The 13,259-nt window shown below is 57.5% G+C and overlaps 1 protein-coding gene across 1 annotated transcript in view; it reads right to left on the bottom strand.

The window, feature by feature from the left end:
- Nucleotides 1-251: 251 nt before the first annotated feature.
- Nucleotides 252-13,259, bottom strand: part of TNFRSF8 (TNF receptor superfamily member 8) — a 79,983-nt gene continuing 66,975 nt past the window's right edge. The window contains exons 15-19 of the mRNA XM_075560495.1: nucleotides 8,947-9,014; nucleotides 7,620-7,827; nucleotides 3,521-3,746; nucleotides 2,316-2,344; nucleotides 252-529 (exon numbers count right to left, since the gene is read on the bottom strand). Coding sequence (XP_075416610.1) covers nucleotides 252-529; nucleotides 2,316-2,344; nucleotides 3,521-3,746; nucleotides 7,620-7,827; nucleotides 8,947-9,014 — 809 coding nt within the window. The remainder of the gene's footprint in view (nucleotides 530-2,315; nucleotides 2,345-3,520; nucleotides 3,747-7,619; nucleotides 7,828-8,946; nucleotides 9,015-13,259) is intronic.

Here is a 13,259-nt window from a genome sequence, read left to right as displayed (position 1 = left end):
GCCCAGCACAGAAGGTGTGCCTAGCACCTCGCTGAGCACCTCACACCCACGCCCTCTAAACCTCACAACCATCCTGGAAGGTCAGCAGTGTGCCCATTCTGCAGATCAGAAAACTGAGGTTAGGGGTGTTTCAGGACTTGGCCCTGCCTGGCCCCCCTCCCCAGCTCACATCCGGTCCCCTCCATCACATGGCACAGCCAGGAAGCGGACAGGGACGAGTGGCAGGCCAGAGAGCCGAAGAGAGCGATGGGTCACCACGGCCACCATGGCGCTCTCAGGGAGACACAAGCCCCGACAAGAAGCCCCACACCAAAGGACGAATGGCACAGGTCCCGGGGTGAGGTCGACTTGTACTCCGCTTGGAAGACGCACAAAGGCACCAGAGAAAAGGGAACCTCCGTCTGTGGGCCCCGAGCCTCCAGAAGGAACACCAGCGCTGCGATGTTCACCAGCAGGGCCGTCCGTGCTCCCAGCCCTTGCCCAGAAAGCACAGTGTCCCGGCGGCTAGTGGCCACGGCCTCTCCTCCAGCTGCCCTCTCAAACGGGTGTAGCTAGGCTTTGCGGCCCTAGGCTGGCTGCTTTGCCCACGGCTTTGAGAATAATACCAGGATGTTCACTGTTCTGGTGGAAGGGAAAGAAAACAAGCAGCCCGCTGGGCTATGTTCTTCTGGGAAGACCTGAGCACTTCACAGACCCACCCACCTGGCCAGTCATGCTGCCAGCCTCCTCCCAGAGCCAGTGGCCCCCACCTCAGGGCCTTTGAAGGGCTGTAGTTCCTTCTCTTTCTGGAATGTTCTGCCCCCGGGTGTCCACTGTGCTGGCCTCCATCTTGTGTACATGCGTGGATAGGGGCTGCTCTCGGAACCAACTTGAACAAGAGCTCAGGGCGCGTGTCCAGCACAGGCAGGCTGGGGACGAGGGATGTGGGCCACACTTGAAGCAATCAGCAGCCTCGCGGTGGCTTCGGATGGTCAGGCTGAATTCATGGATTTGCGCTTTGCCCCCCGGGGCCCTGCTGTGCTCTGGGCCTGCCTGTCCCCACATGGCTTCATCATCAGAGGGCAGCAGTCAATGCCAGAGACAAGGACAGAGACTGAGACACGGGCCCGTCATGCAGATGGAGAGGGAGCCACTCTGGGCAGTCAGTCCTTCTGTCCCGGGAGGGGAGTCTCAACACCTTGGGGCAGCTGTCAGGACAGAGCTGTCCCGGGAAGCGTGCCAGGCTCTGAACAATTGCTCCTGGAGTTCCCTCCTTGATAAACAACTGCTCGGGAACAGGGGGCGGGGGCAGATTCACAGCCCGGGAGCTGGGCCATCAGAATGACCAGAGGCCAGGGCAGGGAGCCATCACTGGCAGGGCAGGGGCTTCACTCGTGGCCTGACTCCCTGGCAGGCAGTGACTGCTCCACAGTGCTGGAGACAGTACAGTCAGGGGCAGGGAAAGCTTGTCCATGGTCTGTCCTGGGGTAGGACCAGGTCCCACCCTGGCCCTGTGATTGGCAGTTCCCCTGCACCCTGCCTCCTCCCCCACCTCCATTAGGAAGCTTTAGAGCTACCTGGCCCAGCCCAGAGGAAAGAGGATCACGGGGCTGCCTGATCCCTTGCTACAGAGGCCTGCGGAGAACCTTGGGATGAGAGCAGCTTTATTCTCAGCCTACTAAGAGGGCAGGCATGGACAGACAGAGAGGGAGCTCCACGGACTTTGAGAGAAGAGGCAGAACCTCTGGGGGGTTGGAATTGTCCAGTATGGGAAGGGCTGCCCCAGTAGGGGCGGCTCCCTGACCTCAGAGGGGCTTAATCAAAGGCTGGGCCCGCTGGATGTAGGCCACGGGCTGCAGAGGGAGACTTCCCCCACCCTTGCCGCCCACAGGTTCCTCAGCCTGTCAGCCCTTGGGTTTTGGAGACCCTGGGCAGTGTGAGAGGTTCACACACTCAGCAGCTAATGGAAAGGTTGTAGGTTCAAGTTCACCCTGAGGTGCTTGGGAAGAAAGGGCTGGCGTCTGGCCTCCCAAAAAGCAGACCTGACAACCCTAGGGAGTAGAGGCAGGGGTCCGCCCCGTGTCACAGGGGCTGCACAGCGAGCTGGTTCAGTTAGCAGCAGGAACCCTTTGCAGAGATCCACAGATTCTGGGAAGAACTGTAGGGTGAGGGAGTGCGCTGTGCAAAGAGCCACCAGCCCAGTGTCTCAGGTGCAGGCTGCTGGAGTGGCCCTGCTCAGGGGCAGGTGGCACCTGCATGCCCCTTGCCCCCCAAAGCGCTGGAGGGGGTGGTCGAGGGGCATCTGGGCCAATGCCCATGGCCTGTGTGATCCACACTTGCATCTCTTCCTGCTGATGCCCAAGGTCTGGTGTCCCCAACCTCTCCAACTTTCCCCAGACATCTAAGTGCTTTCAGACCGGGCCTCATGATCCCTGAGTTGCCCCAACTTCCTTCAGAGAGTCAGCAGGCTGGTGAGTAACCATCAGCTTCCCCAGCCCACAGCCCAGAGGGTAAGTCCAGACCTGGGCCACGGTCTCAGGAGCAAGCTGCCTTCCTCCCGTGTGAACGCAGACTCGTGAGACCCAGGCGACTGATTGAGCACGCCCTTTCCTACAGTTGCTTCATGTTTCCTGATGTCCACCCCATTCCTGGGGGCCACATGGCAGGGACCAGTGTCAGCCAGCCAGCAAGGATGGCAGATTTCAGGCAACCGTGTCTTCATTTCCCAGGACAGAGTGGGCGGTGACCACAGCACAGTCAGGCCCCCGGGCTGGCAGTTCCACCTCTCTCCATGTGTGCGAAGAGGGAGGAAGTCATGGGCAGCAGCTGGTGGGCAGGGTCTCCATCGGGGCTGCAGGCAACGGGGTGCAGGAATGCCCCCTTCTGCAGGCACCATGGGGTCCTTAGGCCCACCATAGACTCTGGAGCCAGGAAGGACTGACGGCCCACTGGGTGGGGGCCAAGCAGGAGGCCACAGTGGGTGAGGAGAGAGGCAGCCGGGCTGGCCCAGCTCAACTTTCCTTTTGATTCGAGAGAAGCGCCCACAGCCTCTGGCTCATGCCCACGGGCACCACGTTTACGGTAACCATAACCTCTGAGGCCAGGGAGGAGAGCCAGGGTGCAGGGAGGGGCTTGGAGCCAGCCTCAAGGCCTGTACACTTCCCACAAAGGTCAGCCCCGTGACTGTGCCTGGTCCTCCGGGCTCCTGGTGAGATGCTCTGCTGGACAGAGGAGAAGGCAGGCTGCCGGCCGGTCCCTGGTCATGTCTGCAGCCCCTGAAAACACTGCTTGGGAGCCCGCCTCCTGTGAGAGCCTCTTCCCTGCAAACCCAGGGTCCCTGAGGGCTGCAAGGGCAGCTAGGATGTACTTGGAGATGACAGGACATCTCGGGGCAGACTGGCCCACCGCTGGATGCGACAAGCACAGTCAGGCCAGATGGGACTCTGCTCCTCAGCTCGGTGCCCTGGTGCTGCCGGTGCTCCCAAGGGCACCCAGCGGCCCTTCCAGCCCTCTCCCAGCCAGGCCTCACTTCTCCAAGGACAGGGGCTCCTCCTTCCCTTCCTCCTCCACTGAGAACATGACGTCCCCACAGCTGCCCAGGGGTGGCTCTGTCTCCTGCTCCGGATAGTGGGGGGCATGGTCCGCCTCCAGCTCCGCCTCTGCCTCCGCCTCAGGCTCTGCTGGCATCGCCTGACCCCGGCCCTCCAGTGCCTCGGTCTTCACCGTCCCCACAATCACCGTGTCAGCCTTCATAATGTAGATTTTCTCTGCAAGACAAAGGGAATGGTGAGTGGAGAGCCGGAGCGGGGCGGGGCTGGGGACAAGGAGGTGGAAGGGGAGTCCAGTCTTGACCCATGGGCACATTCAGTCCCACCCACCATATAGGTATACTGGAGCTCTGAGGAGGTACAGCAACTAGGGAGGTGAGAAGGGCCCTTGGGGTTGTGGGAGAGGGTACAGTAAAGGCCCAGGCGTATCAGGCTGGCGGCAGCTGGCTGGAGCCCGCATGACCGGGGCCCTTAGACACCTTCACATCTGGATCCAAACACACCCCACAGCTCACTGTCAGCCAGCAGTAGGCAGGCTGACAAGGGGCATGAGAAACAGCACTAGGTCTGCTCTCCTGGGCACTGGCAAACTTACAGGATTGGCACTGCTCAGAAGGCAAGGATGGGGGAGAAAGGCAAAGGGAAATGGAAGACCCAGGGAGGAAGGGAGAGAGTGCTGCTTGCATCGTGGGGGGATCACAGTCAGTGTAGAGAATCAAGTGGGCATGAACTGCAGAGTGGTAAACCAGTTTGCTCTATGCACTGCCAAATCCCAAATCAGGACAAAGCCCAGCCGGCACCAGCACTGACCACAGAGAGACCCTACAAGACAGCGCAGAACTGCCCCATTTGCATTTGAATTTTATAGTTGTGGACACCCTCTTCTTTCTTTCTCCCAAGGAGTGGCTGGTAGGTTTGAACCGCTGACCTTGTGGTTAGCAAAGTAGTCTATAATTAGCCGTACTTTTCAGGTGAAGAGACTGAAGCTCATTGACAAGTTAAATACCTGCCCATCATCAAGGTCATCAAGCCACTAGTGACTTCTAAATGAAACCCCAACCCTGCCTGGCTGCCCTGACTGCTTCCTGGGGGCAGGCAGCCTGCCTCTCCTCTGCCAACTGCACCCTCAGCCAGGTCTGTCCACACGCCCACAGCACCAACCTGGAGCACTAACTCGGTTTGCCTGGGACTTTCCTAGCTCTGGTACTAAAAGTCCCTGGTCCCAGGAACCTCCTCAGTCCCAGACAAACCCTGCAGAAACCTCACATCATCCGCAGCCGTCAGTCATCCCCAGAGTCTATCCCTTGGGCCCCAGGACGTCAGCATGGTAGCTTACTGCTGGCCTGTGCCTGGCTTCCTTCCTGGCTAAGCTTACCTACCACACAGCAGCTGCTGGGGTGGGGTGACTGGGCGTCTGGAGCTGACCCCACACAGGCACAATCCCTTGTGGGCCTCACCACAACCTAAGCTGAGTAAGCTGTCCAAGAAAGCAGGAAGTAGGGATGCCTGGATGTCCCCCTGGTTACCCACTGTAACCACCAGCAGCCCCGCTCCTGAATGCTCCAGTCTGCAGGAGGGCGAGTGAGCTCCTGGCTGCTCTGCCCTGAAGCTCCAGAGGCTGAATGGAGAAGGAAGGAGGGGGACTGAAGACATGGGTGAGCTGTGAGACCACTGCCTCTCCGGGTAACCTAGTTAGACTACTCTGATTGAAGCACCCCCAAAAGATTCCCAAGGCCCCTGCGCCTCCAGACCCTTTAGGTAACTCTGGCTGTCTCTCTCTCTCTCTCTCTCTCTCTCTCTCTCTCTCTCTCTCTCTCTCTCTCTCTCTCTCTCTCTCTCTCTCTCTCTCTCTCTCTCTCAACACCCCCAGAGAAAGAGCACCAGCATCGCAGGCTGAGCTAAAGGGAGGCCAAGAGGCTGTGCAAACAGTAGCTGGGCACCCTGAGCCCACAGAGTGACCCAGGGCAGGGTCTCAGGCCAAACCAGCCCTACGGGCTCAGACAACGAGGATCAGAGGTGGTCAGGGGGGCAGGCCTGGAGGTGATTGAGGGCACAGAGGAAGACAGGTGGGGGGCGGGATACGGAGGAGAGACTGAACCCCTATCGATAACCTCTTGATAACGGAGTCGCAATGAAAGGAAGGGTTCAAGAAAGAGAAAAGTCAGGCAAGGCTTGTACTCGGCCTCTCGAATCACGTTCACTGTTGTCGGTATGGAGACAATCTAAGGCAGATGACATGGCGGTAACTTACAATTATATTGATCGCCTACTAGTCTGTGATTTAATTAACAATTAACTTTACTACGGATTCTGATGAGGGAGGAAGTCCCTGGTGGGATAAGACCCATGACAGTGGCGGGGGTGAGCAGGGGAAGAAGAGGGGTGCACCAGGGGAGGTTGGCACCCTGAGGTACTGCACTGAATGACGCCAACCCCAGAGATGCCGCTGCATCTTCTTAGGACATTTTAAGGAGAGGCTTGGATGGTATCTCCCCAAATACTTCTTTCCTTTGCTTCTTTTCCAACTAAAAATTGCTGAAAGCCGCTAATTCCATCATTTCGGGTGGGTGAAAGGCTCTGTCCTGAGGAGTCCCAGCCACGGGCATCTGCCATGTGAACGTGCAGAACCAGGACCCGGTGCCCCTAGAACTACCCATGAGCAAGAGCGAAAGGGCGGCCACGGGTTGCACCAACCATGGGCTGGGTCCGCTGAGTGCAGAGAGAAACACAGCACTGAGCCTTCAAAGAAAACAGTGGTGGGCTCATAGTGGCCCTGCCCCCAGGAGGCTCGCAGCCAGGTTGGGGTGGGTTGGAGGAGCAGGGGGATAAGCCTGTAAACAAAGTCACACAGCAGGGCACTGAGGGAACTGGGTGGGGGTGCCTGAGGCCCAGGGGGCCAGGCAGAGCAAGTGGCATCTGGTCTAGACAGGAGAGTGGAGAGAGCAAGGAAGGCTTCCTGGAGGAGGTGGCCCTAAGCAGAACCTTGTAGGACTCCGGGAAGTCACTAGATTTGAGAGGGTGACCTTAGCTGCTCCGGGAGGAAGCAGCTTCCACAAAGGTCAGGAGGTAAGAGAGGACCAGCAGGTGGGAGGGCCAATCGTGTGGCCCCAGGAGGGTGTGTCGGGAGGGGAGAGGAGGTTGGTGGGGAGGAGGAGCCCTCTGGAGGGTGTCGGCAGGCGTGCGATGTGATCGGGCATGATGTGGAGAACACCCTGATGGTACCAGGGTGGAGAGAGGCAAGAGAGGAGGCAGAAAGCCTGCCTGGGGACTGGGGCAGCTGCAGCTTTAGGCCAGACGTGCTGGGCACACCGCTCTGGCCAGCAGCCCGGAGCATTTCTGAGGCCAGGTGGTGTGGACAAGCCCTGGTCACTGGGGTCCAGTGTCAACTCTGCCACTGAGCAGTTGTGTGGTATGGAAATCACTGCTCAGAGCCTCCGGTTCCCCCAAAGCAGCAACTGAAGAGGAAGGACGAGGGGTAAAGAAGTGTGGACGACAAGAGGCAGGTCTCATGGGCCCTGAAGTGTCTTCCTCCTGGCTCCACCCTGGTGGGGGGGAAACGGGAGGAGGAGGTCCTCACTTTCTAGGCAAGGCCTGTGAGCAGGGGGCGCCGAGCACTCCCGTTAACCCACACCGGGCCCTTTGAAGACAGTGTTGCTTCCACTCCTCTTTGCTGGGACGACTGGAACGGAGTAAAGAGGCGAAGCCAAGCAAGCTGGATAGTGCATACGGCCTAACACATTTGCAAGATACAGTGGCTCAGTGGCCCAAAACTTGGCTGTTTACTCATAGGCTGGCGGTTCAAACGCACCAGCCTCTCGGTCTGCTCCTATAAAGATCTCCAGGCTTGGAAAACCCGCGGGGCTGGTCTAATATGTGCTCTATGGCGTCACTAGGAGTCGCACGGGATGTGATGGCAACCTGTTGGTTTGGGTTTGGGTTTGCATGAAATAAAACATGCCTGCTTCTTGCCCTGGGGGAAGGTGGGGGTGGACCCCTGGTATCTGCCCTTCAGCCTAAGACCCAGCACCATCTCTCCCCCAGCCAGACCCCTTTGGCCTTGCTCCCACCATAAGCCCCAACCAGCCAACTCACCTATCTTGTTATTGGTGTGCTCAGAGGTCACCCGGGGCTCAGGGAGGTCCCTGGGGGATGAAGGGCCCTCAGCCGGGCTGGCCCCCAGCAGTCTCTCTCTCTCCAGGCAGGCTGTTCCCTCGCTGGGGCAGGCGTCCACACGCAGGAGGCTCACCACACTCTGCTCTTCCAAGCCGGCCTCGGTCACCGTTGTGCTCCTGCTGGGCTGCTGGGCACAGGAAGCGCGTGTTGATGGGGGTGCCCAGTCCTTCCTTAGTTCCCACTGAGGCCCTGCTGTGAGTGTCCCTCTCTGCTTTAAAGCTGCCAGGTTTCCCCACCCCACCCCCCGGGACCCTTACACATGTGTGCATAGCCCTTAGCTGGACCAAACATGGAGAACAATAGCCAGTGAGGTAGAGGGCGCTTCCTCTGTGCCGGGCCCACTCTGAGTCCTTGGCATTGTAGCAGGTACCAGTAGCACCTCCCATGTTACACATAAGGACACAGAGGCTCAGAGGAGGCAAGTCACTTGCTCGGGGTTATGCCATTAGGACGTGTCTGTGTCAGAACATGACCCCTGACTGTCCCACTCCAGAAGACTAAATGCCAGGCCCACCGCCACCTGGAAACCCTCCCGGGGCACCGGGCACCAGGCCAGCGACATTGTAGGGATGAACCCCACTCTCTGGAGTCCCTTTGCATCCAAGAGCCTGGCCCTGCACCTTGTCAGCTGCCCTGACCCCAGCACTTGCCCAGGGGAGGGTGCCGGGGCAGGCCCGCCTGCCCGCTTCCGGCGGTGTGGTTGTAAGAGTCAGGGGTAAGGTTCGCACGGTGTGTATGGTACACCGTGAGCACTGACAAAGGGGTGTCAAGACACACTCACTATCGTGCGGCAACCCAGGGTGACAGACAGGGCACAGGCCTGCGGTCATACAAACCAGGACATAGATCGAAATGGGTTGCTGGCCAACTGCGTGGCCTTGCCTCTGTGGGCCCCTGTGCTTCCTCTCCTGTGAACGGGGACAGCAGTGTCCACGTCTGAGCCCAGGAAAGGACTCTGGAAGGGCAGAGGAGATGCCAGGCCATGGTGGGTGGGTTGGCTTTATAAAATTCCTGTTCTTCCTTCCTTAGCCCTAACACCTCCAAGGACCTGAAGGATTCACGAAGAAAGTGGGGAAGGAAACACTGCTTCCTTCTGGCACCCAGTGTGGCCCAAACCAACCCCCCTCCCCCCACCCCCGACTAGCAGAGCAGTCTGGAAGTCCCCATCAACCAGAGCCAGGAGCTGGAGGCTGCTGTGGGGGCGAGGAGGAGGGCTGAGACCTCCAGCCAGGCCTCCTGTGCTCACAAGGCCCGAGGTGGGGCAGACCCAGCCTGAGTCTGTGGTCTGGGGAGCGCATGACTTGGCCTCCAGGTCTTGGCAAGGGAAGGGGTGCGATTTAGGAACAAGCTACTGGTTCGGGGGGGGATAGGGGGGGAATAAGGGAGGGGCTTCTTACTGTGTGATTCGTCGTGGGCCTGGAATCTGCATAAACAAAACAAAAAGAGTCATGATTTCACCTCAGAGACCCCAGCAGCCTCCACCCTACCCCCAGTAGTCCTCCGGAGAGTCAGGGGTGCTGAGCTCCACCCAGGAGGGCAGGCCTTGGTCTGGAGAGTCAGCAACCCCACCTGCAGGCCCCTGTGTCTCAGGGCCAGCCTCCCCAGTGGCAGTCGTGGGGGTCGGCAGCTCTGAGGAACCACGGTCCGCTGGCCACTCTCACTCCAAGTGGACTCAGGAGACTCACCCACGGGCCCACCTGACGCTCACAGTGGTGGGGTGGTATCACCGAGAGGCCCCTCCCAAACAGAGCCACAGGGGGTTCTGTGGAGTCAGAAGAGTCTGCTCACCCCAACTCCACCTGCGACCTCCCGGGCCTGAGGGGCCCAGAGCCTCCAAGGGCCATGCAGGACTCAAAGGCAGTACCTCACACCACAGGTGACAGAGAAAGGGTGGAGCCTGGGGACCTCGGCTGAACCCTGTGTCCAAACACACCCAAGACACACCAGGTGTGTCTGGACACACCTGGGACTTTTGGGGCTCTGGCCAGCCTGGTTTTGATTTTCAGTACTTCCACAGCTTCACAGTCACCCCACTTCCCTTGCCCCTTCTGGGCAGGTATTTCATTGGGGCCAGGGATTCTTAGGTCCCAGTTTTTATCGTCCCATCCCAAGCCCCCACCCTCCACTCCAATTTTTCTTTCACCGTAAATAGGATTCCAGGTCAGGGCCAAGTGTATAGGGCAGTGAACTGTGGCCCACCGGCCACCGGAGAATGCTGAAGATGGTGCAAGAGCAAAATAGACTGTCATCACACAGGGTCTTCACAAGACACACAGAATCTAACGGCCCCCAGAGTCTGAGTGGCAGAGTCTGAGACGGTTTGGTTACTACCGAGATGGGCAAAACTACCACCCCTCGGGAGGACGGTGAGGCAGTCCTGCTACACTGGTGGGAAGCAGTAGCCTCGGACACCCACAGGGGCAGTTCTACACTGTCCTATAGGGTCACTGTGAGTCGGAATCGACTTGAAGGCAGTGAGTGAAACTATTTCCGTTTTTAGTATTTTCTACTTTCTTTTCCCTTAAGGTTTTTACTATGTTTTGTCTAATTATTGAGTTCTTTTGTTTTATTGTATTAGCTTGTTTGCTTCCTGTTTGTGTTTTACAGGACTTTCTGAACACAAAAGCCAGGATAGGTAGATCTATGCCACAGGAACGGGGCTGCTAATTGCCTAGGGGCCCGGTGGTGGAGGCCGGGGAAATGGGGAGCTAAACAATGGGGATGTGACCACAGCACCCCTCTCCTTAAAGTCAGTGAACAAGTAAGCTGCATGCTGTGTGAAGCATATGCCCATAAAACGATTTTGACGAAAGAACAAACAAATGCACGGTGGCGAAGTCGATGCCAACTCTGCTGGTGCCACGTGAGACAGGGCAGACTGAGCCGTCCTCTTTGGGGGACAGACCGCCTGGCCTCGCTTCCCTGGGGCCACAGGGTGGGTTCGGGACTGCTCATTTCGGCGTCTCCGACACCTGCTGCGTCCAGCTCAGCGGCCACCTTAGGGGACCGGGCTCACTCTCACAAAGCAAGGACTGGAGCCGCGCTCGCAGGGCCCAACGGTGCATATCTTTTAAAGAATCTCCGAGAAGCCAAACCTTTGCCCCCCAGCAGGGATTGAGAGTTGAGAAAACAGCCAACTGCTACTGCGGGCCAAGACTAGAAAGGTTGGAAGATTAGAAAAGGTGAGTGTACATGACAAAGCAGCAAGATAAAAAATAAAGACTCGGGAGTTACATGTTGACCTGCGGTCCTCAAGGCCGGCAGTTCACAACCACCAGCTGGTCCATGGGAGAGAGATGAGGTTTTCTACTTCCTTAAAAGGCTAAAATCGCAGAAACCCACAGGGGAAGCTCTCTCCTGTCTTATCAGGTTGCTAAGAGTCAGAACCAGCTTGGTGGCAGTGGGTTTGTTTGTTGTTGTTTTTTTTAATTTGGTACAAACACCCCATGTTGGAGATTCTAGATGTGGGTTAACAGGTGCCGTGGGCTGCTTGGGCCCAGTGGCAAGTTGGCGCTGTCTTGTTCAAGAGCCACCTGGCAGTGAAAACCTCACACACCCTTCGACACACCCTCAGGAATTAACCCCAAAGAAAACAAAAGGCATGCACAGCGGCTGTTAATAATTACCAACCAAACTGAGAACAAGCCAAGTGCCCAACCCCGGGGCAGCTCTGTGGGCACGGAGTGGGGAGTTGGTACTGGCCACAACATCCCAGCCACAGTGTTTCACCTCTCCAAGCCTCACCCTCCTCTGGAGAACGGGACAGAGCACACCCGAGCCTGGGGGCAGGGCCGAGTGAATAGGAATACCAAGTAACAATTCCAAAAGAGAAGCTTTTGATGCTGTGTTTTCTGGGCTAGAGGCACCACCAACCCTCTCTTCTACGGTACCGCTGGGTGTGTTTGAACCACCAACCTTTCAGTTAGCAGGGGGCACAGTGTGATCCACATACATTGACTTACATCTGCCTGAATGACTGCGGCTCCCGGGAAAGTGGCCACCGGGGGTGCCAAGCTCATTCCCACAAGAGGGCCACTGGCTTTCTGCTGACGGTGTTAGACCAGTCTGGAAAAGGATGGTGGTGACGGTGGCATACCATGATGGATGTAACCCATGCTGCAACTGATCAACTGTACGTGTAACAATGGCTGCACAATAGCCTTGCTCCCGTTACTGAACGTCCGTTCAACGAGGCTGCAGAAGAGGCCTGATCGAATGGGGAGAATGCACAACAGAATTCCAAAGTCTTGTTGAGGCCAGACTTTCTGGATTTGTGGAGTCTGGGTAAGCCCCCTGATCTTTAAAAAGTTTAAACCTTAATCCAAAAAACTACTTTTCAGCCAAACAATCAATAACTCACTGCCGTTGAGTGGATTCTGATTCATAGCGACCCTACAGGACAGGGGGAAAGAGCCCCAGGGGGCACCTGGTGTTCCCAAAGTGCCGCCCTTGCGGTCAGGCCGCCCAACACCTTAAGCACTCCGTCACCAGCGCCTGATCGGTACAGTGTCTGTGTGCTCTTCCAAGAACGGTGACCAGGGATGCCACTGACACAGCCATTCAGGAGGTCAGACCAGAAGCTGGGACCGAGCTTCCTGTCGGGGGAGGGGGGACAGGAGGAAAAGTGGGAGCATGGGTCCACGACTGGAGACCATCAGCAAGCTCGCTGACCTGGCCACGTGGACGTTGTAGAATCGGTGTTAGGTTTTGCTGTCCCTGTTTCCAAGCGCCGCAAGAAGGTCAATTATTATTCTTTTTCATTGTAGAGTTGGCAAATGGTTCGTTATGGGGGTGGTAGTGGGGTGTGTGTGTGTGTGTGTGTGTGTGTGTGTGTGTGTGTGTGTTTTACCACAATTAAAAACCCAGCAGCAACAGTGCAGGTGCCAGTGGGGAGCCGTGCAGTTACGTCTCCTGTAAGGCAAAGGGTTCTGACAGGAGGTGAGCAGACGGGCGGCTCCCCGCTGTGGTCTTCCTCCCCAAACCCACATCCCCTGATGAGACAAATGCCAGACACATTCTCTTCGAAGGGCACCCTAAAGGCACGGGACCGGGGCTCCTCCACGCTGCCAAGGGCACCGAACACAAGGAAAGAAAGGCTGAGACCCGGTTGGTCACCATGCAGAGGAATGGCCCTGGGAGACCTGGTAACTACACTCTCTCCAGGTGGCCTCTTGTGTGTGTGGGGGGGAACTTGTGCTGTCTATCATCTCGGAGGGAGGGAGGGCAGGGGTGTGGAGGGAAGGGAACTCACACTATCTGCTCACATTTTCTGTAAACCTGAAACTGTCTTGAAACATAAAATCCATGCTTTAAAAAAAAAAAGCGTAAAAGACGCTGACTAGCTCATAGTAGTTTCTGGCAAAGGTCTGTTGGCGTGGCCTGGCACTCCGCCACCCTGGACGAGAATCAGCATTTGATACTAGTGATCAGAAACGAAGGATCAGTAAAAAGGCAGGCCCCACAGGGAACCACCATCTGCCTGTAGCCCTGTCACAACCCACGTGTGCTCTGAAAAGACCCAGAGCAAGTCTTGCCAAATCCGAAGGTCAAATTCCACGC

Source organism: Tenrec ecaudatus, chromosome 1 (assembly GCF_050624435.1).
Source record: "Tenrec ecaudatus isolate mTenEca1 chromosome 1, mTenEca1.hap1, whole genome shotgun sequence".
Taxonomy (NCBI): Eukaryota; Metazoa; Chordata; class Mammalia; order Afrosoricida; family Tenrecidae; genus Tenrec; species Tenrec ecaudatus.
This window is presented reverse-complemented; position numbering and strand designations above follow the sequence as displayed.